Source organism: Sciurus vulgaris (genome assembly GCF_902686455.1).
Source record: "Sciurus vulgaris genome assembly, chromosome: 1".
NCBI classification, from domain to species: Eukaryota; Metazoa; Chordata; class Mammalia; order Rodentia; family Sciuridae; genus Sciurus; species Sciurus vulgaris.
Window position 1 is genome coordinate 42,725,684 of NC_136461.1, and position 23,311 is coordinate 42,748,994.

The 23,311-nt window shown below is 54.2% G+C and overlaps 1 protein-coding gene across 4 annotated transcripts in view; it reads right to left on the reverse strand.

The window, feature by feature from the left end:
• GLIS1 (GLIS family zinc finger 1) overlaps nucleotides 1-23,311 on the reverse strand; it is a 202,557-nt gene that overhangs the window by 59,599 nt on the left and 119,647 nt on the right. For all 4 annotated transcript variants that reach the window (XM_079103148.1, XM_079103147.1, XM_079103150.1 and 1 more), the window contains one exon: nucleotides 18,068-18,950. In XM_079103148.1, coding sequence (XP_078959274.1) covers nucleotides 18,068-18,950 — 883 coding nt within the window. The remainder of the gene's footprint in view (nucleotides 1-18,067; nucleotides 18,951-23,311) is intronic.

The following is a 23,311-nucleotide window of genomic DNA, read 5'->3' on the forward strand; positions in this document are numbered from 1 at the left end:
AAAATCTGGGGTGGGGGTGTCAAATTCAGCTAGGGCCTGACCACAGGCCTACCAGAGGGAGGACACCTTCTCTGCCCAAAGCTGGGGCTCCTTCACAAGGACCCTCTGGACAATCAGCACAATTGTTCCCGGGGCAGAGGCGGCAGCCGTCTGGGCCTGACATCTCGGCTGGGTCCTCAATGGACACCCTGGCCCCACACAGAGGATTCTGTGGCCAACTTGGAAAACTGCTCTCAAGTACCACACTGTCCAGCCGCCTATATAAACCTGGAGAAGAGGGGTTATTAAACCCTGGGAAAAGGCAACCAAAGACACTAACTATGTTTTTGGAAAAAGCTCCAGAATGAAATTATTACCTGTTAGTTAACAAGAGTAGGGCACAGATTTTAGGGAATGCCCTGCATAACTGAGAATGTGTTGGCCCTCCCGAGGCCCAAGAAGCACATGCACTTCTACATTCACATGCACGGCTTTATCCTCTTGCTCCTACCCACCCATGGGACTTGCAGCCCACCAAGCCTGAGTGGCTCCATCTGACCCACAAGGTCCCCCATTTGGCCTCTGCACATCCCTTCAGTCTCCCTCCAGCAACTCGGTGTTCTGGCCAATAGTTCTCACCTCCTGGCCTTTTTCTATGCCCTTCCCTCTTCTGGGACACCCTTCCCATCCTTTTACACCTGGATAACTCCCATTGAGCCTCTCTCTGGAAAGTTCCCGTGCTGGTTAGGGGCCCTCTTCTGGGCTCCTCTTCCTTTTCCTCCAGGGGACTCATCACATGGTTGTGTAGCTCCAGTCCCAAGTGTGTCTCCCTGTCTAGACTCCAAGCATCTCCAAGGCAGAATCCTTTGTCGTGTGGCCCATACTCAGTGCAAGGAGGGCACAGAGCAGGTGTTTGGTGACGAAGGAGTGAATGAATGAACACACCACTGTGCATACAGAGAAGCTGCTCTGAGCCGGGTGGCTGCAGGGCTACTGTGGAGGACTTTGCACTCCAGCCTGTGGGCCTGCTACCTTCTGAGGAACTCAGGGCAAGCACACAGCCAGGAGGACACGCACAAGCGTTCCCAGGGCCCAGCGGGTGTGGGCAGCCCAAACCACCCCAGCCCTGTGTGCTCCTGTGGACCCAGGAGAGGGCCGGCACTAGCACCCACTGCTCTCACTGCACCTGTGACTCCAGAGCACGGCCACAGGAAGCCTGGCTTGCCACGCAGCCTTGCCTTGGAGGTCCACTGTTCCTCTGGAAGCCCCTCCATTGCTCCTGGAGACGTGCCCTGGGCACCTCAGGCCCTGTTCAGGGAAAGCCTGTTCCTGAGTCCAGGCTTCCTCCTGGTTCCCAATGACTTCCCCAAATCTTCCTCCTCCACCCACCCCACAGGGAGATTCACAGGTCCTACTGGGAGGTCTGACTGCAGTGGAGAGCTAAGCTCCAGCACTCACTGTGTGCCGTGGCTGAGCTTCTCAGCAATCCTATCTGTAAGAGAGATACAGTAATGCCCAGCTCAGCTTGTGATGAGCCACACCGAATGCTCCAGAAGTTCCTGGCACAAGGCCATGATGATGGCCACAGTTACCTCTTCTTCCCGTCAGTTCACCCACTGACCTCCCCCACCTTCCTGTCCAGCAGGCCTCTGGCCTTGCCTCCTCCAGCACCCCAGGTCCTCCGACACGTGCCCAGCACAATCCCCCCCAGAACTGATCCACAGCCAAGCTCTGCCCACGTGGATCCCTCCACAACACTGCACACATACGTGCGTGCACACACAGAGCCACACCCACACCCACACACACACACAGAGCCTGGTCCAACACAGGGCAAAGGGCTCCACTCTGTCCCCCATGCCCAAGCCACCCAGAACCATCCTGCAGTTTTCTCTTTAGTGTGCCCCTCGGCCACTTCTAAAATGCCTTGCTTAGATCAGTACAATAGAGGAAAAGGACCAGGGACAGGGAGGAGGGGGTAGTGCTGGGGAGGGATCGTGTCCAAATGATAATGTTAAGTTGTGTGCATGTGCAAATATGGCAAATATGTAACAACAAATCCCACCATTATGTACAACCGTAATACCAATTAAAACAACCCAGCAAAACCCCTTCTTGCTCTCCTCTGCCACACTCCAACAAGGCTCCCTCTGCTTTACACGAAACCCTCCCCACTCCAAATGCTCTGCCCGTGGCTCCACCCTCAACCCGTTCCTCCCACCCCACTGCACTACCCTCCCTGGGCCACCAACCTCTTTATCTCACTTTGCTGTCTTCTTCAGCTCCTGTCCCCTATGGGTTTCCTCAAGGGCCCACCACATCTCGTAGACCAGCTCCTCCAGCCCCCTCCACTTTTAAACCGACCTCCGGGATGACCACACCCTCTCCTGTCCTGTGAGCCCCAGACTTGCAAATCCCACGTCCCCTTGGGACCTCTGGCTGACAAGTCCCTATTCAGCATGCCCCAAACAAGTCACCCCTTCCTCCCCCTAGCTGCCAGGCTGATACCTGGCATCCATTCATTCGAGAACCCAGAATAGAGGCTGAGCACTGGCCCCTCTGTGGCCCCTGCATGCCACAAACTCCCTACCTTCTTCCACTGTCCCTCCAATTCTCTCTCAAACCCAATCGTTTCCGTAGCTGACAAACATGCCAGTTGGATTGGTTGGCCTGTTTCCCACAGCAAAGACTCAATCACTCAGCATGGGGAGAGTGCATGGGCCGGGGGAGCTTCCTCTGCCTCTCACTTGGAGGGGCCAATCCCCAACAGCCTACAGGGCCAGACAGGCCTGGTCCGTGGGATGTCCTGCGACAGCTGTGAGGGCCCTGGAGCGAGGCCGCAGGGGCTGGGGAGGTGAGGACCCCTCCCATGGGTCTGAGTGACTGCTGATCCTGGACAGGCAGGGGCAGGCTCCCTGCTTGCAGGCCCCTGGGGTCCTGGGTCCTGCCCATCTAGTCTGGCTCTCCCCCCATAGACACGGTCTATGGTCCCCAGGGCCTGCCCATAAATTTCCAAGTGGGGATGCGGCACTCATCACTGCAGAGTTGCTTTCTTTCACTTGTAACTAGGAAACCTGGCAGGCAGCAGTCTCTCCTCCTCCACACCATGCGGGCCAGGCGTCAGCATCTACCTCCCACACTGGCCAGCGCTGAACAACTCCTGGGATTTCCTCTTCCACCTCCTGCCCGGTGCTCCTGTGATGCCCTGGGCCCAGATCAATGGCTCTTCACCAGGTCCTGGGTATCACAATGTCGCCCTCTTCTTTAAAACTCAAAGGATCCACTATGCTACATGCTGCTTGAGCAAGGGAGGGCACCAGCCAGAGTAAGGCCGAGTCTGGAAGTCTGCAGAGAGAGACTGCTTGCTACAGAAGCCTGAAGCCAGGTCCCACTGGCTGGCTGGGGTCAAGTTACCTCCTCTGAGCCTCAATTTCCTCACTGTAAAGGGCTGAGAGAGCCGAAGTATGAATGGACCAAGAACACAACCCAAGGACTTTCACTGCTGCTATTTATTCACCCTCAGCTTTTCTCAAAGAATGTTAGCAAAGTTATTTGTGAAAACAGGGCCTGTTTTGTTCGGTGAGGGGGTTATAATTGTGTTAATAAATTCTCTCCTTTGTACAGCCTTCCTCTAGCCATCAGCTCATGTAACTCTCATCAAGGTTTCAGAAGTTCTGGTATCCAGGTAAAACCAGTCCCAACATATAAGCTGGCTAGTCTGTTTCCTTCTCTAAACCAAAAGAATTCAGCAATTCAACAAGTTGCCCTCTTTACCTTGGTTACCAGGAAGCTCCAAGAAATACAGCTCAATCACGGTAACTAAATGGGCTTAGGGCTCCCATGTAATTTACATTCTTTTCTCTAATTTATGTCAAGTTAACTGCATATAGATCTTTTATTGTAAAATACCCATGGATTCTTAATGGAAAACAAGAACTTGTCCATAAGGAACAAAATCATCTAGAACAGAAGGGAACAAATTAGAACATGACAGCAGGATTTTCTGGCATTTCCTCTACCTATCTCTTTTCACAGAGGATGAAACTGAAACCCAGAGAAGGGAAGGGACAAAGCAAGGCACAGCTTGTGCCACTTCTGCCTCTGCAGGCCTTGCTGTCAGGGGGACATCCATCAGGTACAGAACCCAGAGTCCCCAGTTTTTAAGAACTCATGAAAAAGTTTAAATTTGATTTAAAAGTGGAAGAATAATGCAAAAAACAAAAATTGGGGGTGGATACCAGAATGTTTAACCACTGCACCACACCTCCAGCCCCTTTTTAAAAGTATGTATTTTTTAAAATTTTGAGACAGGGTCTTGCTAAGTTGTTCAGGGCCTTGCTACTTGCTGAGGCTGGCCTTGAACTTGCAATCCTCCTGCCTCAGCCTCCTGAGTTTCTATGTGCTACCATACCCAGCTTGAAGAGAATCTTTAGGTCAAAGAAATTGATGTTATTTGATACTAATTTTGTCTATATACCAATGCTGTCAAAAAAAAAATACTTTTAAAATTTTTCATGGAGGAAGAGGCCTGGAGGCAAAAGTGCTCAAGAATGTCATGATAGGGCCCTGTTCACTTTACCCATCTCCCTGATGGCCACGTGGGCTCCAGGCCTACTCCCGCTTTTCCCTAACAGGATCACCAACATGCCAAGGGGGAGTGGAGTCCTGCCAGGTGAATCTAATTTAGACTCTGAGTAACCACTTCAGACAGCTCTTGAAAGGCTGAACCCACCACTAGGCTGGGGCTGGGGCTGGGGCTGGGGCTGGGGCTGGGACTGGGAGTTTCCCCTGGCTGATTTCACCAACGAGTTGTCAAGACAAACCTTCCTAGGTTCACAACGTGGAGACAATTAAAGGACTGGCGCTTTGGAGGCACGAGCCGCCAGCTTCCCTGCAGAGGTGTTGACTGCAGGCGGCAGACTCTCCGTTCCTAACAACTGGAGCCAGGCGCAGCCCTCACCCCACAGGACCACACCTTATCTTTCCCCAGCACTGGAGCTGGGCTTATGGGGGTAGTGGGGGCACAGCAGTGGGAGCAGAGTTGGCCCCAGAAATGGCACCACACCAAGCGCAAGCAGCAACAGAACTCAGGGAGACGTGGGGCAGGGAATGGCCTGCACAGGGGTTCACCGCGGTCCTGCTGTGTGACTCCACCTGCATCTGGCCTCTCCAGCCCCAGGGTCCTCATCCACCAGGGAAATAAGCAATGGTTCCCAAAGATATGGGGTGCAGGGCAGGTAAGCATCACCCAGAAGATGGGGCAGGGTTATCATTTCCACTGAACAGACAGGTAAACTGAGGCCAGAATGAGGTGATAGTTGGCCAGCCAAGGTCATGATGCCCAGGAGATCGGGCCAGGCCAGGCCAGGTGCGGAGCCCCGAGGGCAGGGCCCAGTCTTCCTGAGGAGTTTACAGCTGTGGGCACACCTGTATTCCAGTCCCCTATGACTCTCACCAGCCACGGGGCCTCCCTCATTGTCTTCTGCCCCAGCATACGCAGCCCTTCCTCCTGGAACGGAGCTCCCACCTTTTCTCAGGGCTGGAACCCCAGGCCAGCTGCCCCCAGCACCCTCCCCCCATCCTTGAGGTGGGCTATCCTTCCCTCCCACACTCACATAGGTGACGCTCGATTCAAGAAAACCTCCCAGGCACAGGTTAAACGGAGGGCTCGACTCCAGATCCGAGAAAAACCCAAATTAGATGTGATTGCTTTTGAGGAATTGCAGGAACTAATTAAGAGACCTCTCAGGGTCCTTAGGAGTGAGCTCGCTAAAAAGGGGGACAGGCAATCAGCTCACTCAATAACAGAAAATCACCACAGAGAGTACCCTGGAGCTGTGGTGGACCAGGGGGTGTACTCCCAGCTCTGGGTCTCTGTGAGCCTGTTTCCTCATCCATAAAATGGGACAGTAATGCCAACATCAAAAGTTTGGCTGAAAAAGCACAAAGGTTTAATCTGATATCTGCGAAAGAGCACACTGCTATCAAGGACCTCTTGCCTGCCTTCCCTACACTGTAGAGTACCGGCTTTGGAATAGCAACCTGTTTCCCATGCTGCATTCTTGCCTGTATCAGCCCTTTTGTTGCCAATTAATGCAAAATTGACTCCTGCCCCATCTCTGTGCCTGTGGTTATAAAATAGGATCTGTGGAAATGAATTAATGATAAACAGCAGCCACAGCAGGAACTAATGAAGAAGCATGTACTATATGGAGGACCTGATGGTCAATTTCCTCCCAAGCTATGGAAACAGTGTGGGAAGCTAGGCAAGAGCCTCTCCTGGCCTCGGTTTCCAAATCTGTAAAGATATATACGCTCTTCAGTCTGACATTCCATGAACCTGGGAATCAGGGCAGAGCACCTATATTATAGATGAAGAAGGGAGGGGAAAAGGGGCCAGGGATGGGTGGGAAGTGCTAAGTACCTACTGTATACCAGATGCTGAGCTTCCTAAGCAGACTGCCCCAGTCAGCCTAATCTGAAATGCCTCCTGGGCAGCACCGCAGAGTCCCCAAGACAACCCCATGTTATAAACACCTAATTTTAGAGGACAAACCCTGGATTCTCCACATTCCCCATCCCTTCTGCCCCTGAGCCACTCTTCCTTTTACATTCAGTGACTTGCACTTAGCAAATGCCTACGGATTCCATATGGTGTGTGTCAGGAACTGGTCACAATGCTGGACACACAGGAGGGAACGAGACCCAAAGAGATTGAGACTTGGTGGCGCTTACGGCTGAATGGAGGAACACAGACAACACGTAACAGGACATCAGGCAGAACGGGGGCAGAGTGGCCAGAGGTGCTACTTCCAAAAGGCGGTCAGGGACATTATTACAGAGGCCAGTGAGTGGTCAGAGGGTGGGCTGAAACAGCATTTGGACAAAGGGAACAGCTGCACACAGAGCCTGAGATGGGAACTTGGCACATCTGAGGAACAGCCAGGAGGCCACCGTGGCTGCAGGAGAGCATGAGGGACGAGTGTGGAAGGAATTGGGGTCAGAGGGCTCAGGAGGGACCACCTGCTGCCTCCTTATCTCCCATCACCTCCCTCCTCCCCTGGGCCCCCATCAGGAAAGTGGAACAAAAACTATGGCTGTCTGAATGTCTAAGTTCAAAGGATCTTGGGGATGCTGGAGTCTAAACCCTCCAGTTGCTAGATGAGAAGAGTGACCCAAAGGGGTAGGGTGACTGACACGGAGCCACAGGGCATTCATGAGCAGTGGCAGGGAGAGAGCTGAGCTCTGGTCCCCTGCCCTGCTGTCTCCCACTGGACTGAGTCAGGATCGTGAGACCTTAATGGCTGGGAACGTCGTCTAATCAAAGCGTTCATCACGCACAGACACATGGGCCCTGAGGCTCTGTGTTAATGAAGGAAAGCGGGTGGGAACCCTGGGAGAAGCAAAGAGCTCATTTCTGTGTGCTTGTGTGGCTCTCTGTACAAGCCAGGCTTCCTGTGGGCCTGACACGCACAGCAGCCAGTCACTGTGTATCCGCGCTGTTCCAGTGCGTCAGGAGGTGTGAGGGTTAAAACCCACGCTGGTCAGTCTCCCTGGAGCCTGCAGGTGGCGCTCTGTCAACCAGACTCGGCCAGGAGGGAAGGTGATTCTGACACGAGTGCTGCACACACCACCAGCCCTCTCCTGCCGCGTGACCCCCAGCCCTGGGCCTCAGGGCCGTCAAAGGGTGCAGCAGGGGTTGGGAGGAGCATCGGATGAGGTGCTGAAACCTCGAAGTTTCTTTTCTCGTGCATGCAGGAGCCAGTGTTCTTCAGAGCTGGGAGGCGAGACAGGTAAGCTCTCACCGGGGGACCTGGGAAACCTGACTACGGGGATGCTAGAGCAAGGATGCTGGGCTATGATTCTTTGGCTCTGAGATCTTCCATGAGCCAGATCCTCTCTCTGGACCTCAGTTTCCACATCTGCAAGGAACAAAACTGCAATCCCAGGGGGTCTGACTGGTGGCCTGGGTGAGCCACCTTCCCTTGGCCAGGGCCTGTGGGGAAGAGCGGTGGGAACAGGCAGGGCAGGGAGGATCTTAAAGAAGTATCTGGGGGTACAGAAGACCCATTTTCCTGCTTGGAGTCAACCCTGGGTTCCAGTTACTATCAAATTCATTGGCAATGAAGCCTGACCAGAAATAACCCCATAGGCAAATCCCAAAACTTTGGGGTTCAGCAGACTGGGTGCCATAGCTTTGTGGATAAATATGGGTCTGGAGGTTACTCTAAGCAGTGGGAGCATCATGGGGCAAGATATGAAGTCCTAGATGTGACATCCAGGGACCTTCCACCCTGTGGATTTCAGTGACCCCACTGTGAAACTGGGATCCGGCCACTGCCCTACACATTCCCAGAGCACAGGAACTATCCAACAAAATGCTGCATCCCAGGGCCCTGCCCAGGGAAGGTGCAAACGCGACTCTCTGCCTGAAAGCCCCGTACTTCGGGGATCTGATATAGCTGCTCACTAGGCCAACTTGTCAGGCCCACCAGAGACCTCTGGTCCCAGTGTCCCATCCTAAGACACATATGGCCCAGCTCCCCGCAGGCTGATGTCCCAACACAGCACGCCCAACAAGGGAGGCATGGGGTGGGTACTCGGAGGGAGCAAGGGCAGGCTGACTCCCGGCGACTTGCAGGACCACGGTCTCAGTGGCAGCCCCGTTTTATCGTTACCCACGTCAGCAGAATGCACAGGAGGAGGCGGAGCTGTGTGAGCCTGTGCCCTAATCACTTGCAGACCACAGAGGCCCCGTCCTGGCAGAGGAGGGAGATTTATGGTGGGGACGGATGGAAAACAAAGAACAGTTGTGCAAACTTTACGGCACCGCATTATGGGAAATGCCCTCCACTCCCTCTGGCAAATGTGCTGGCAGTTGTCTCCAAAGGGGGACTGAGCTTGGTGACCCACTCATGTGCGGACCCTGAGGCCTGGCCTGGCTGGAGGATGCTGATGCTGCCCGACAGCCACACCTGTGTCCAGGGGCACGGCCTGACCCTGGCTGCTCTGGTGGAGCTGGGGAAAGGGTCCAGACTGGGACTGATGCCCACCTGGGCCTTGGAGTCCTCGTCTGTGCCCTGCCACCCTCCCTTGTACCTACCACACCAAAACTCTTAAGTCTAAACTGATTATGTCACTCTTCTGCTAAGAAACTTCTGGGGTTCTCTCCGCTGCACGCAGGGTACAGTGCAAGTTCCTCATACTGGACTTCGAGGCCCTTTGAGGGCCAATTCTAATCATCGATCCTGTCTCCAGCCCCCATGCAAGTATCACTCCAGGCCCAAGAAGACACCCACACCGGCCCCAGGACCGCCACGTCCCAAAGCTTTTGCACCTGCCATTCCTTTTCCTTGGACTACGTTTCCTCAGTCTGCACCGGGAAAGCTCCTACCCACTCATCCAAGCCCCACTCTCAGGATATCCTGAAGGGGGCCTTTCCCTGCTTCTTCATCTCTGAGGTACCTGGCACAGTGCGAGCATGGAGAAAGCCATGCGGAAAGGCTGGCAGAGGGGAGGGGGACCAGAGGGGAGCCCAGGGCTCCCTCCAGAGGGAGGACAACAGACTCACTCCTCTTCTCCTGAGCATCCTGTGTGTTCAAGGTGACTGAGACCGTAGGGGTCATCTGGCCCACCACCCCTTTAACGGATGTGGAAGGATGCTGAGGTCCAAGAGAGGCACACAGCCCTGGCTCTGGCTCACCCCTCTGCCAGCCCGCGAGACAGAGCCTATTAGTGCTCCATCTCGAAGTTCACTGACCGTTTCCAGGATGCCCCCCTCTGAAAACACGGTCTGGATACTTTCTCGGAGTCACTGTTGATTTTATCTGACTTTCTCATTCCAATGAGAGAATCATTTCAATTCCATTTACATTAAATTCAAAAGCCGTTTTTCGTATATTATTTTAAATTCAATTCAGAGGGTTGTTTTCTCATCCTTAATTTTTTGCATATTCCATCAGGCAGCACTGAGAGCTCAGAACTTGGCTGGTATTCCTGTTCTCTCAAGTTCGGCGCTCCCAGGAATTCTCCCTGTGATGACTTAAAAACAAAAAACAAAAGACAACGCGGGGCTCCTGTCTTCAAGTACCCTGTATGATCCCAGCATGGGATTAGAGTTCCACACACGTGACCTCAGTTCTCACCACACGGTCCCCTTTCCCTGGGCAGGAAACTGAGGCTCAGAGGTCATGTGACTCACTACTGCACAGTCCCACAACTGCTTAAGGAGCAGGGTGGAGATCTGAACTCCAGTGGTTGTCCTGTGTGCCCAGCCACTGCCTGGCCTGGTCACTGACTCCTGGGTCAGAATTTCATATGATGGGCAGGGGGGCAGGCATGCAGCCAGGGCAGGGTGGTGGGGTGAGTGGAAGGAGGGAGGAGGCACAGGAGAGCAGTAGGCAGAGGCCCAATGGGCAGGGTCCACTCTTGCTGGAGCACCCAGGTAGAGGAACACCTGCACAGGTGACCCCTGTGAACACAGAGCTCTGCCTACAAGCAGGAGCACTTAACTGGGAGTCAGCAGCTCAGCCTGAGCCTAGCAGTGCCAACAGGGAATTGGCAGTCTGGGGAGCATGGCCCCCCACGTCTCCTGGGGTAAGCATCACAACTCCCACTTTTCAGACACACAGAGTTGGGAGTAAAGTGCCTTGTCCCAGGCTGCACAGGGGCGAGCAGCTGAGCTGGGTGGGCGTTCAGTCCCATCTGCCTCCAGTTCCTCTGCCCTTCACCAGCAAGTTATTTCTACCCCGGGCCTCAGCCTCCCCTCTACACAGTGGCTGGAGTGGTCCCTGGGGCTCTCACCTGACCACAAGGACAGAGAACAGGAAGAACCCTGGCTTCTAGGAGCCTGCTCTCTATCAGCCCCCTGGGCTTGACTTCCGAAAGCCAGGGGAGGAGAAAAGCATGCTGGCAGCCTGGATCAGGGGTGCTGGCATGCAGGTTTGAGAGAAAAGGGCACCAGCGACCTGAGTCCCTCTCGAACAGTTCACTGCAACCGGAGTGTTAGACATGACTCCATTTCACAGATTGGGAAACCTAGGTGGGCCAGAACAGACAGTGACCCCTCCAAGGTCACCAAACCAGCCCAGGAAGGGCTGGGACTTACGACCACCTTTTCTGTTCCTCTGGGGAAGCTCAAAACTGAATAGCCACTGCCCATTTTTTACTCCCTTTTCCTCCTTTGCTAATGTGGAGAGTCCGGCACAGTCAGAGTCATGTGTCGTGTGCCATCTAGGCCCTCAGTGGAGCCTCACAACAAAACTGTACCCTCTGCTTCCCAGGAGAGAGAACAGCACTGCGAAGTCAGGTCACACAGCTGGGAACACAGTCGGCTTTCAAATTCAGGCTTTCTTGCAGAAAAGCTTCAAGCCCCAGGTGAACATGACAATCTTCAAGGTCCCGTGGGTATCACGACTTCACAGGACAGGGCTCTGGAGGACAGTGTCCACCTTGGAGCAATGAGGCTGGAGAGCCATGGGTGAGAGCCCCCGTCCTAGGGGCTCAGCTCTCTACCATCAAGGCCAGGTGCCAAAGGGCCTGTAATCCCCAAAACACTTGGCCACACCAGGAAGCCCTGTTAAAGGAGGCTCTGAGCTGGGGCAGGAGCTCTGACTGGGTTATGAAGGATGAGTAGGAGTTTGCCAAGCTGGGAGAGGCATCTTAGAGAGAGGAATCTGAATGAGCCAAGGCCCAAAGGCCTTAATGAACCTAGAGAATGCAATCTCTCTGAGTTTAAGGGAAGCAGCCTCGGGATGGGGAGAAGTCAGGATGCCAGGAGGGACCGTTAACGTGGGTGCTTCTGGATGCCAACCTGCAGACTGCCTTTGCCCAAAGCCATTTCCCTACCCGGTTTCTTCTCCACCCTGGAATGAGGTGAAGTTCAGGCCTGTTCCCAAAGAGGGTGGACTTGGCGACCTGAGCTGGCTGGACCATCCTGGCCTATCCGGACTCGTTTACAGCAGGATTCTCCAGGGCAGTGGCTTTAAAACATGTTCCACTTTGCAGCTTTTTAATTTGGCCATAAACTCTAGCCTCCAGCAAGGGAGACTGTTTTCAGGTGACTGATTTTGGAATAGGTGAAATGTCTCACTCTTCAGGCCACAAGGTGTCCTCCCCTCCAAGACAGCAAAAATCCCATCAAACCACGGTGGACAGCCCAAGATCATGGGACACTGACTTCTTGGGCAAAACAGTTCCATGAAAATGCCCATCAGTTTCCCCACCAACCAAGGCTTGGAGGCCAGGCAGGGTGTGATCCAGGGGTCCACTCAGGCGCACACAGAGGTGCCCAGTGTCAGCTTGCTGAATTAATTTCAGGTCTGGGTGTTCTGTCAATACTTGTAAACAGACCAATGACCCTCTGCCTAGAAGGTGGCATGGAGCTGAGCTGGGACACAGTCTGGAGTCCGGGTTCAAATGTGACCTCACAGTGTGCTTGGGATCTGAACTTAGGCCTGAATTAGATTTCCCTTTTCCATCTGTAAAACAGGGATAGTAATCCCAGGCTTCTGGAATGTTCTAAGGGCTGACTGTGTCCATGGAGGTCCCACACAAGCTGAAAAGCACTCAACTGTTTTAATAACGTTCCCATCCCCCTTGACAACATGGACAAGGTCGTGCAGCAGGCCTCTGATTCTCAGCTCCTGGCTCTCCTACTTCCCTCCACCATTCAGCAAAAATATCACAGAATTCAAGGGCAGCCTTCTTCCCATGATGTCAGAAGTCTCAAGTCCCATTATCTGCACCTCGGGACCTTCTAGTCCCAGCATGAGGCCTAGCACATGGAGAGCCTGCCTCTTGGTGATACGGGGAAGCATCTTCCCTTGTCTGTGGGCCACTTTCCCGTAGCCTAAACCTACCCCAAATTTTGGTTATCTGTTTTCCCACTGATGCTCATTTGCTGTGCAATCCTGGGCTCCTGACCACCCTCTCTGGGTCTGTCTTCTGTATCCTATCTGTACATGATGGTGTTGGACTGGTAGATCTGTCTGCTCAGACTTTTCAGGCTCCCAGGGAAGCCTTAGTGTGAGGCACAGATGTTGAGATGAGTTGGGGTGTTGGCCTTGAAACATGCCCAAGCCCGTGGGGCTGGTTTCAGGACACGGTAAGCAAGGGCAGATGTCCAGGGACTACACCCACTGGGATCTGAAACACAGAGGTGACCATGCTCTGCTGAAGGAAAGGGCTGAGCAAAGGTGCTGGGTGGTCAACAGCAGTGTGGCCCATGGATGGCGCAGGAGGCCAAGCTGGATAACACAGAGCCAGCCATCGGGTTATGAACATCAGAAACAGTTTCTTCAGTAAAATGGACATGCAGATTCACAGCTGGACATACTGTGACCCAGACTACATTAATCCCCTTTTCCTCTGAACACCCCAGGCAAGGGGGGAGCCTGAAGTTCTGGGTCTGCGGGGATGGGAATTAGTGTGGACCATGCCAGGTGGTGGGCAAGGTGCCCCCAGGAGGTCCAGCCAGGCAACCAGCTTCCTCAGTTTTTCGACTTTCAATCTAACTAATCAATAATGTTCAGCTTTTGACCAGGCATATTTCCTGGCCCCAGGTTCAAAGACATCTGGGACAGACTGGCGAATGGTGGAGAGGGACGTAAGAGGCAGAGACCAGAGGCCAAGGCAGCTTCAGCAATAGCAGAGCCTGGGCAGGATGGAGTCCAGCCCTGAGGCTGTCACTGCTCACCTGGAGAGAAGGGCACACACACTAGGGCCTCCTCCCAGTGCCACTGGCCCTGCTGCCCTCATGCCAGGGCTGGGCATCCTGTTCAGATACTGTCAGGTGCAGAGCAGTCACCTGTAAGTGACTGAATGGACAAGGCACAAAGGATCAGGGCTGCCTGGGAGACGTGGCTGGCACAGCTGGTGAGCTGCCCTTGCAGGAGCACCCAGCTCAGCACTGCCGAACCTGCTGGCTTCACCAACATCGAGTCCAGGCTCTGCCACTGATGGCTGGCTTGAGCCTCAGTTTCTTTTCTAATTTTTTGTGGGGGGGGGGCAGTGGATACCAGGGATTGAACTCAGGGGCACTCGACCACTGAGCCGCATTCCCCAGTCCTATTTTGTATTTTATTTAGAGACAGGGTCTCACTGAGTTGCTTAGCACCTTGCTTTTGCTGAGGCTGGCTTTGAACTCATGATCCTCCTGCCTCAGCCTCCCGAGCTGCTAGGATTACAGGCCTATGCCATTGTGCCCAGCCTCAGTTTCTTTATCAGGAAAAAAAGATAAAAAGCTCTAAACAACCCTGTTCTCGTTGCTGGGGTTACTGTACTGATCTCCTGAGATGACAAATAGGAAAGAGTGTGATGGGGAAAGAAGAGAATGATCCAAGTCCTTTCCCTGCACCATCTCTTTTAACCCTAATAACAGCAACACTAAAAGGCAAGTACACTTGATGCTCCATTTTACAACCGCTTATCCTCTAATTCAGAGAAGGTAGATCACCTATCTGAGGTCACACAGCTGGCAGCGGCAGAACCAGGCTGGGACCCAGGTGTGTGGGACTATAGACCTGGGCTCTTCACTTCTGCCCTTCCCCGTGCAGGGTCCCAGCTCCCAGCTTTCCTTAAACTCTGTACCAAGGTGAAGGATCCTTCTTCCTGTCGTTATTTATAAAACCCAGGACAGGAAAAGGATGCTCTGAGCAGCTGTCCTTTCTCACTCTGCCTCTTTCTCCTGGTGTGCAGAGAAGCTGGCTCTGCAGGCTGCTCCTTTCTGCAGTCTCAGACAATCAAAATTTCGGCCGTCTGGGAGAACCAACCTAAGAAAGCACGAGACGGATCTTTCCAGAGCTGACGTCTTGGAGGCGTCGCGTCAGTGTTTGGGTTGGATGTAACCTTGTTATCGCGAGGCAGATGAAGCCCCAGATTTCATAAGGCTAAGACAACTCAGGCAACGTAAGAAACATAACAGGATATTGCAAAGAGATCAGGGAGCTTCCTGTGGACTGCACAGAGGGCAGGGTTGGGGACAGACGGCGCAGTTTCCCTTGGGGCCAGTGAGTCCCCAGTCCAGGTCTGGCTGAAGGACTGAGGTGCCCCGGCAGAGCGCTTGGCTCCTGCCAGCACCCTGGGGCCTGCCTGGTACTGAGCAGAGACTCCGCAGACTAAATTCAAAGCAGCTGCAAGGCTGGGGGTGTGACGGCTGGATGAGGAGAGGGGGGCTTACCTCATGAAAGAACAGTGGAAACGGCTGCTGGAGAGATAATAAAAGGATTAACTGCTATTTTAGTGGCCATTTACTCTTCAATCAAAATGTCTCATCTATTTCCTGTTCTCCAGAGGCTCCAGGTCCAAAATTCCTTTGTCTATTACAGCGCATGGTAGCAGAGGCCTGTCATGAGAAATTAATAATTTCACAGGGAAGGGAGATCGTACTAATCTGGGTGCGGGCTGGGGCCCGTCCCATCCCTGGGTCACCTTCTACACCAGCATCGCGGGGGGGGGATCACTCCCACCCCATGGCAGGCAGGAGGGGCTCCGGGAGGAGCTGAGAGGCCTCCGAAGCTGTGGGAGGAGACTGCTGCAGATGGTGGCACCCAGCAGGGCCGGCCCTAAGGTTCCAGAGAAGCATGAGCTCAACAGAAAATTTATGGACAAAATTTATGGGAGTTTAGAAAGACGTGGGTTCAAATCCCACTCCAATGGTTACTAGCCGGGCAACTTGAGACTTTATTTTAATTATTACTACTACTATTACAATTCTTTTTATTGTTGTTGCTATTATTGTTGTCTTTCACTAGCTCAATTGAGCACTCTCTCTGATCCTCAGTTTTCTCATCTGCAAACAGGGGTTAACAATATCTACTACAGGGCTGTGGTTCCACCACTTAGATCAGCAACTGCACGTGGTCAGCACTCAGCAACCGCCGGCAAGAATACCCATCACTGTGCTCCTAACCCTGAAGGTCAAGACCAAGTGTTCTCCTAGGAGCAAGAGGAAGGCTGGCTGGACTTTGTTTCTTCACCTGAAAAAGAAGCCCTGAGTTTTACAGCACTCTCGTGAAGACTAAACGCAGTCACCAGGGAGCCTGGACATCACCCCTCCAGGAAGCCTGTGGGCCTCCCCTCCCTGGACCTATGCAAACTCCATCCCAGGACCTGTCACTGGTCCTGGTCCTTAACGGATCAGGGACCCATCCCTGAGTATGCGGTCCCCCGAGGCAAGGACTGTGACAGATCCAGGTGGGCCGCTGGGCCAGGCAGGAGCCAGTGTCCCGTGGAATCTGGAATCAAGTGAGATCCCAGCAGGTCTAGGAGAGAGATCCTGAGAATGCATTGAGGCTCCCGGCCTCCCTCCCTGGGCCTCCACTTCCCAAGATGGATAATGAGCAGGAAGGCCTAGATCACCTTGAGGGCCCTGATATCCAACACAAATACTCCTGGACATTGTGACCCCACACCGGAGGCCCCACTATAAGAAAGCCACTGACTCCATCATGTCAGGGTTCATGGGACCAGGCAGCCTCCACTGATGCCCCCATAGACACCAGTGGGCTCACCCACATGACAGAAGACATGAAGGAGAACCACAGCCTCCCTCCAAGGTCCCAGGAGAGAAAGGCCAGTCCGCCTCCCAGCAGTCCTGGCCTGAGGGCCATCTGTTGGTCATGGCCTTCCAAGCAGGGGCACATCTTCCAGCAAGCCACATGTGACCCCAAATGAGCTGGGGCATCCCCAGCCTGGCCAGCCACCAGTCCCCCAGCTGGCATACTCTCAGCCCAAAGGCAGGTGACAAGTCAAATCCATGGCCTGCTCAGTCCATCCTCCCCACCTCCTCTTCACACCAGGCTGCCAGCTGGCTCCCTTCTTCTCTTGTCCTTGGCACCAACGGCTTACTGCCGCTCACCTGCCTATGAAATCAACTCCTTCAGCTGATGGGTGTGTGCCTGGCTCACAGCTCCACAGGCAGACAGGCCTGAGGCAAGGTGAGCGCTGACTCCAGGAAGGAAGATGAGTTGACACTGTGGTCACCAGAGCTTCTTGCCTCCTGCCTGGCCTCCCAGACTGTTGAGCAGGGACACTGCTCCTTCCCAAACCTAACCTCCACAAGGTGGGGCCAGAGACAGTGACAGTGCACAGGCATGGAGGAAATCGACCTTGGCTATAATACTGACCCCTGCAGACCAGACTTGCTGCTGCCCAGCAGCAGGGAGGACTGAGTTGTGGCCTGGGTGGCCCATGTTTCTTGTCTTATGGAGCACACGGTAAGCCTGGCCCTTCCACTCCCAGACAGGCGCTTCTGCTGGAGAGTGGGCTACCTGCAGTCAGTGTGCACACGTGCGCGAATCTGTGTGCATACACACACGTGTCTCTCTCTCTACCTCCCCAGAAACCTCAGTCTCAACCCCAGCGGGAACACTGCTGGCGCTAAGCAGGGCCTTACCTGCTGACCCTTTAGCCCAAAGCCCCTCCAGAGGTCCAGAGAGCTCAAGGCCAGATGCCTATGAGGACCCAGTGCTCCTTGGTCCAAGTTGTAGGCAGCTCTGGGAGGAAGCCCAGAAGCCTTTCTGGGAAGGACACTAGGTGAAGGCCCAGTGCTGGAGGAGTCCTGCTCCCAGCCTGTCATGGCCACCACCAGGTGGTGCATGTGAGAGAGAGGCTGGCCAAATCTGCTTAACTTTCAGGCCACGCAGCTCTGGGCCTCATGGTATGCTAAAGCACATCTAATGCATGTCCAGTGCCTCAGGGTCGGGGACAGAGCACACGGTGATGACAGTGTGGCATTGCCAAGTTTCCCTGTGACAGTGGTGCTAACCTTTCTTTTTGTACCGGGGATAGAACCCAGGGGCACTTAACCACTGAGCCACATCTCTAATCGTTTCTTTTATATTTTTCATTTAGAGACAGGGCCTCACTAAGTTGCTGAGGTTGGCTTTGAACTCTTGATCCTCCTGCCTCAGACTCCTGAGCTGTTGGGATTACAGTCGTGTACCACCATGCCTGGCAGCACTGACCATCTTGACCAGGGGCCACACCCACAGCACTGTACCTAGCCCCCAGAGAGCCTTTCCAGGGCGGTGAGATGGGCACTGCTCCGTGGGGCTGGGGTGAGGCCTGGCAGCCTGCGGGGACTCACCATGCACTTGTTGGGCTTCTCACCAGAGTGCACCCTCATGTGGATGAGCAGCTTGTAGCGGGCGTTGAAGGGCTTGTAGCGGCGCACGCAGCCAGCCCAGAAGCAGGTGAAGTCTTCACCCTTGCGCTGGTCTATGTGGCTCTTCTCAATATGCCGCACCAGCTCCTCCTGCTGCTCATAGGCTGCACAGCAGTCCACCCAGCGGCATGCCTGCCGCCCAGCCACCATCCTGCTGGCCAGGCCCAGCCCCAGCCCTGCAAGGCCAGGGCCAACTGGCAACTGAGGCAAAGGGTAGGGGGGCGGCAGGCCCTGCTGGTGAGGCCCAAAGAGTTCTGAGAACTCGTCCGCAGGCTCCTGCTTCAGAAAGCCCGTCTTCCGGCAGGCTTCAAGTTGCAAGGTGCCCTCATTGTTCTCAGAGGACACAGGGCCCGGCCGGGCCCGCTTGGGAGGGCCCCCCAGGTCTCCTGACAGAGGTGGGCTCCGGAGTCCATTTACACAGGTGACTAGAGCTGTCTGGGAGGTGCGGATGATGGGAGTGACGTCAGAAGAGGTGCAGGGTGCGGAGGAGGCTGAGGAGGTGGGGGGCAGGCCCAAGAGGCAGCAGCGCTTCAGGCTGCCCTCGGGAAGATGGGCCTCAGGCTGGAGGCCCAGGCCAGAGCTGGGCTCACTGCCCAGAAGGTAGCAGGAAGGTGCAGGGTTGGCGAGGTCTCGGCTGGGGAGGTCCAAATCTGTGTGCAGGCCGGTGGCTGGCGGGGCCCGGCAGTGAGTCAACAGAGTTGTGCGAGCTTCGGCCATGGCCTGGTAATCGGGCAGGGATTCCTGCTTGATGTGTTGTGTGGCTGGGAGGCCGCCATTCACATACGTGGCCTGGGGCCTAGGTGACCTGGAAGACAGTGGTCAGAGAAGTCATGAGGGGGTGGGCACTGCAGAGCAGGGAGGCCTCACAGGGTCCTGCAGAGAAGCTGAGGGTTGAAAACAGAGGAAGAGGAAGATCAGAGATGGGCTGTCTGAGAGCAGGGAAGAGTCGGGTGGGGGAGAGAAGAGGCTGGGGGTGAGGAGTTGAGAGGCAGGAGGCTGGAACAGGTGAAGAGGAGATGCCAGAAGGACCCCTCATCCTTTTACCAAAGCCAGACCGGCTCCAGCCCTGGGGCCCTCCTCCCAGGCTGCCTGGGGTCTTCCCTGTCCTGGGGTCAGAAATTTCTCTGACCCCAGCAAGTTCTGTGGGAAGGAGACTGAGGCTGGCATGTGGAGGAACACCCAGGTCCAGTGGGTTTTAAATTCTCCTTACAGGCCCCTTACATCTTTTTTAATCTCTGTAAGTTTTTTGGAAGTGAAAAACCTTCTAAAAATGACATCTGAAGTTTTACCCCAAGCAGCCTGTCTTCCCTGCTGTTGGCATCAGTGGATGGGTGCCTGAGGCTCAGCCATGGTACAGGGGTACCTTCACACTAACCGAGGAGAAGCTCCCAGGTGAATGGCCTGGGACTTCAGGCCCAGACACCAGGACTGCATGAAATTGCCATTCTGGGAAGAAGCCAGCAGCAGGCCAGGCAGGGCAGCACACAGAGGCAGGAGGCCTGGGCCTGAGGCCAGACTCAGCCCTGCCCCAGCCGTGCCAACTCAGACAAGTCCTGGACCTCTTTTCTCACCAGTGACATCTCAGTGATCCTTCCCATGATAGTGCGGAGGATAGCGCAGGTGCCAGGACTGGGGTTTGCCACGGTGGCCATCTTCAACATGGTACACAGTTTCCTAGAGAAGGCCTCTCTCAAATGCGGGCATTCCCTCTGCCCACTTCACAGGAGGCCTGATTCAGGAAGACACAGGGATTCTCACACTGCAGTGCCTACCATCTTGGGTGGGGACCAGGTTAGATAGAGGCAGAATCACCAGGGCCTGCTTGTCACCAGAGGACTCCAAAAAGGAGAGCGACCAGGAAAGCAGAGCTCCTCTATTTGGCTGGCAGAACAAAAGACCCAATTTTGTGCCCAAAGTCTGACAAGGACACCTCCTGAGACCTCCCCAGACTCTGAGTCCCAGATTCCTTGCCTGTGAAACAAGGACTAAGCCTCCGTGTAGAACTCGGAGGGTGGTTGTAGGGAGCAAGTGGCAGCCTCTGGGAAGAGGATAGCGTGGTGCACGATGCTATTACTGCCGCTGCTACAGCACTGCTGTGGGGCATAGCTGGTCCCTCTGTTCCCTAGACAGTCTTGCAGCCCCAGCCCCTCCCTTTCTGGCTCCCCATAACTACAGCACTCTCAGTTCTAGTCACAAGTGCAAGGCAGAGGAGAGGAGGATTCAGAGCTAGAGGCCCTGGGCCCGAGTTCTAGCTCCATCCCCGCAGAGATGAAGGAGTCAAGAGGGCCCAAGGCTTGCCCAGGCCTGGACCAGGAGCACAGCTCTCTTTTCCTGTGTACAAGGAGTGGGGGAAGGGCTTTCTGTTTGTTTCTCAGCTACAAAGAGCAACCCTCCACCTCCCTCAGTAGCAAACTCTCTCCCCATCCAAGGGCTCTGCTGCCCAGTCTGTGCCCAGGGGAACCAGGGGCTTCAACTCTGAGGCAGACAGCAAATGCACACCCTGCTCCCAGTGCTAGCGAAAGCTCCATGCAGTCAAGACCTAGCAGTCAGGACCTAGTGGAGTTTAAAAAAGTAAAAGCACAGATGCTGCTTAGGAGGTTGCAGTGCTGGCCTGGCACAGGTGGGCTGGGCAGCAAAGGGCAGCAGGGAAGCCTCTGTTTGGAGCATCCTTTGGGAAACAGTATCAGGTTAATCACTAATGGCAATCATGAGGAGCAGCTGTAGCATTCTGGGACTGAGCTACTGGAATGATGGACGCAAAACTGACTGGCATCAGGAGGAGAGGGGGACAGCTCAGGCCCTGAGGTCACATGGTTCCTAAGTGCAGCCGAGGCAGGGCCTCCTTCACCCTCCTGGCTCCTTGGAGGCATGGCAGGCGGCTTTGGCACTCTGCTGCTGAGCCCCGTGCACCCTGGGGAATTCCCACAACCTATGTAGAAATTGTGCACGGGGCTCTGGACAGCAGAAACTGCAGCTGAGGGCTGAAGGCATCCAGCACCTTCCCAAAGCCCATCTCTTGTGCTCTGAACAGTTCAGGGTGGAGTAGGGAGCATCTCCAGACTGCAGGAACAAATACTTCAAGGGAGACACTACATCTGTTTTATGGTGAGGAAGCAGAAGCACCTGCCACAGCCCGGGAAGCAAGCAATGATAGGGCAGGACTGGCACCCGGATGGGTTTGAATCCAGAGCCTGGGCTTCCCACGACGCTGCCAACAGGGTGCCAGTGTCCCATCAGTCATATGATTTAAGGTGAAGGCCATTTCATTTCCTTATAGCTTTGACATTCTAAGTATCAAGGACACAAATGTCCTTTTGATGACCATTCTTGACTCTGGAGGGGAGCTGCTCAAATTGGGGTAATCAGTTTCCTTAAGCAGAGACTTGTGGGAGAAGGGGGACCTTGGCCTCCTGTGGCCCAGGCCTCAGGGGGTTCAGGGACTGCAGCCGGGCTAAGGGTCAGCAATTGCACTCAATAGGCTCTTCATTAGTAACAGGATGAAACCAAAACCAGGTCCTCATTTTGGATGGGCATGCCTGTAATCCCAGTGGCTGGAGAGGCTGAGGCAGGAGGATCACGAGTTCAAAGCCAGCCTCAGCAACTTAGTGAGGCCCTAAGAAACTCAGCAAGACCCTGTCTCTAAAACAAAAATATAAAGAAAAGGGCTGGAGATGTGGTTCAGTGGTTAAATGACCCTGAGGTCAAACCCCAGTACCAAAAAAAAAAAAAAAAAAAAAAAAAAAAAAAAAAAAAAATCAAGGGTGGGAAGGGTGGGGGACTGGGCTTAGGGGTCATGACATGAGAGGTCAGCATGTGGGTCCTGCAGAGAGATTGCAGTGTGGGCTGCCGGGCCAGATCACAAGGTCTCCTCATGCTGGTGGGTCCACGGCTCACTCAGTATTTCTAACCTTGTTTTAATGAAAGGAGGCTCAGCTTTTGCCCAAGGTCACCCAGAGAGCCAATGAGGGAAGGAGTTAGGACCTGAGCTGTATTTCCACATCATTCTAACCATGGCCGTGGAGGCAGTCACTTTATGCCCAGGAATGACAGCATCAGGACGTCACTGAGGTTACTTAAACCTCCTCACCACTGGCTAGATGTCCCTGGGCTATGTACATCGCCCCCCTGGCCCAGTTTCCCCACCCTGGGGCCGTGGTGGGTTGAGGGAATCAGGCCTTATGCAGAGCTCGGCAGAGCCTGTGGCCCACAGTAAGCACCTGTGACTACTGCTTTTTTGCAATGGTTCCTGGGCCCCAGGACCGAGGGGGTTCAGTGGGAGAACATGCACGTGCAGTCTCTCTGGCTGAGAGGGAGCCATTTGGTTAGTATCAGGGAGTTAGGCTAGAGGCAAGAAGGCTGGCAAGTGGCTGTGGCAGGGGCCCAGGTGGCAGATCAAGGAGTCCGAGACTGGGAGGTGACCCAAGCACACGGTACCAGCAGTGGTGGGGAGGGAACAGGATTTGGGCTGTGGGCTAGGACTGGGCCTTCTTTTCCTTTTAGCTTCTAAAAGTGTCAGCTCAAGTTCTGCCACTTTGGTAGCAGGGCACAGTGACTTTGCCAGTTGTAGTTCACTGGGTACAGGCTCTCCTTGCCCTACGTTGTCAAGGCAACATTCAAAGTGACAAGTGATATTTTTGATTGTCTGTACCAAACAAACAAAATCCCACTAGTCTCCCTAGATTAGCACAGCTTCCACCTGACATAGAATGAACTTCCCTGGAGAACCTGGGCACTGCTAGGAAGCCTCATGAATAATCAGGGAGAGAGAAGCACTTGACACTTGCTAAACCATGCACAGCTTAAAGCCAAAAAGATGTGTGTTGCTTTTTGGAAACTGAACTGTTCCCACCCCATTCACATGTCAGAGTCCAACCCTGCAATGTGGCAGTGTTTGGAGACAGGGCTTCTAAGGAAGTAATTAAGGTTAAGTAAGGTTGATGTCCTTATAAGAAGAGAAGATTAGGACACAGATCAAGGGATGACCTTATAGGACACATTGAGAAAGCAGTCATCTGCAATGCAAGGAGCAAGGTCTCAGGAGAAACCAAACCTGCTGCACCTTAATCCTGGGCTTCCAGCAAAGCAGGAGGGTCTAGACCAGGCATCTTTATGCCAGTAGGCTCTGACCAGTCCCTGGCCCTCCTGAGCCTCAGTTTCCCGGTATGT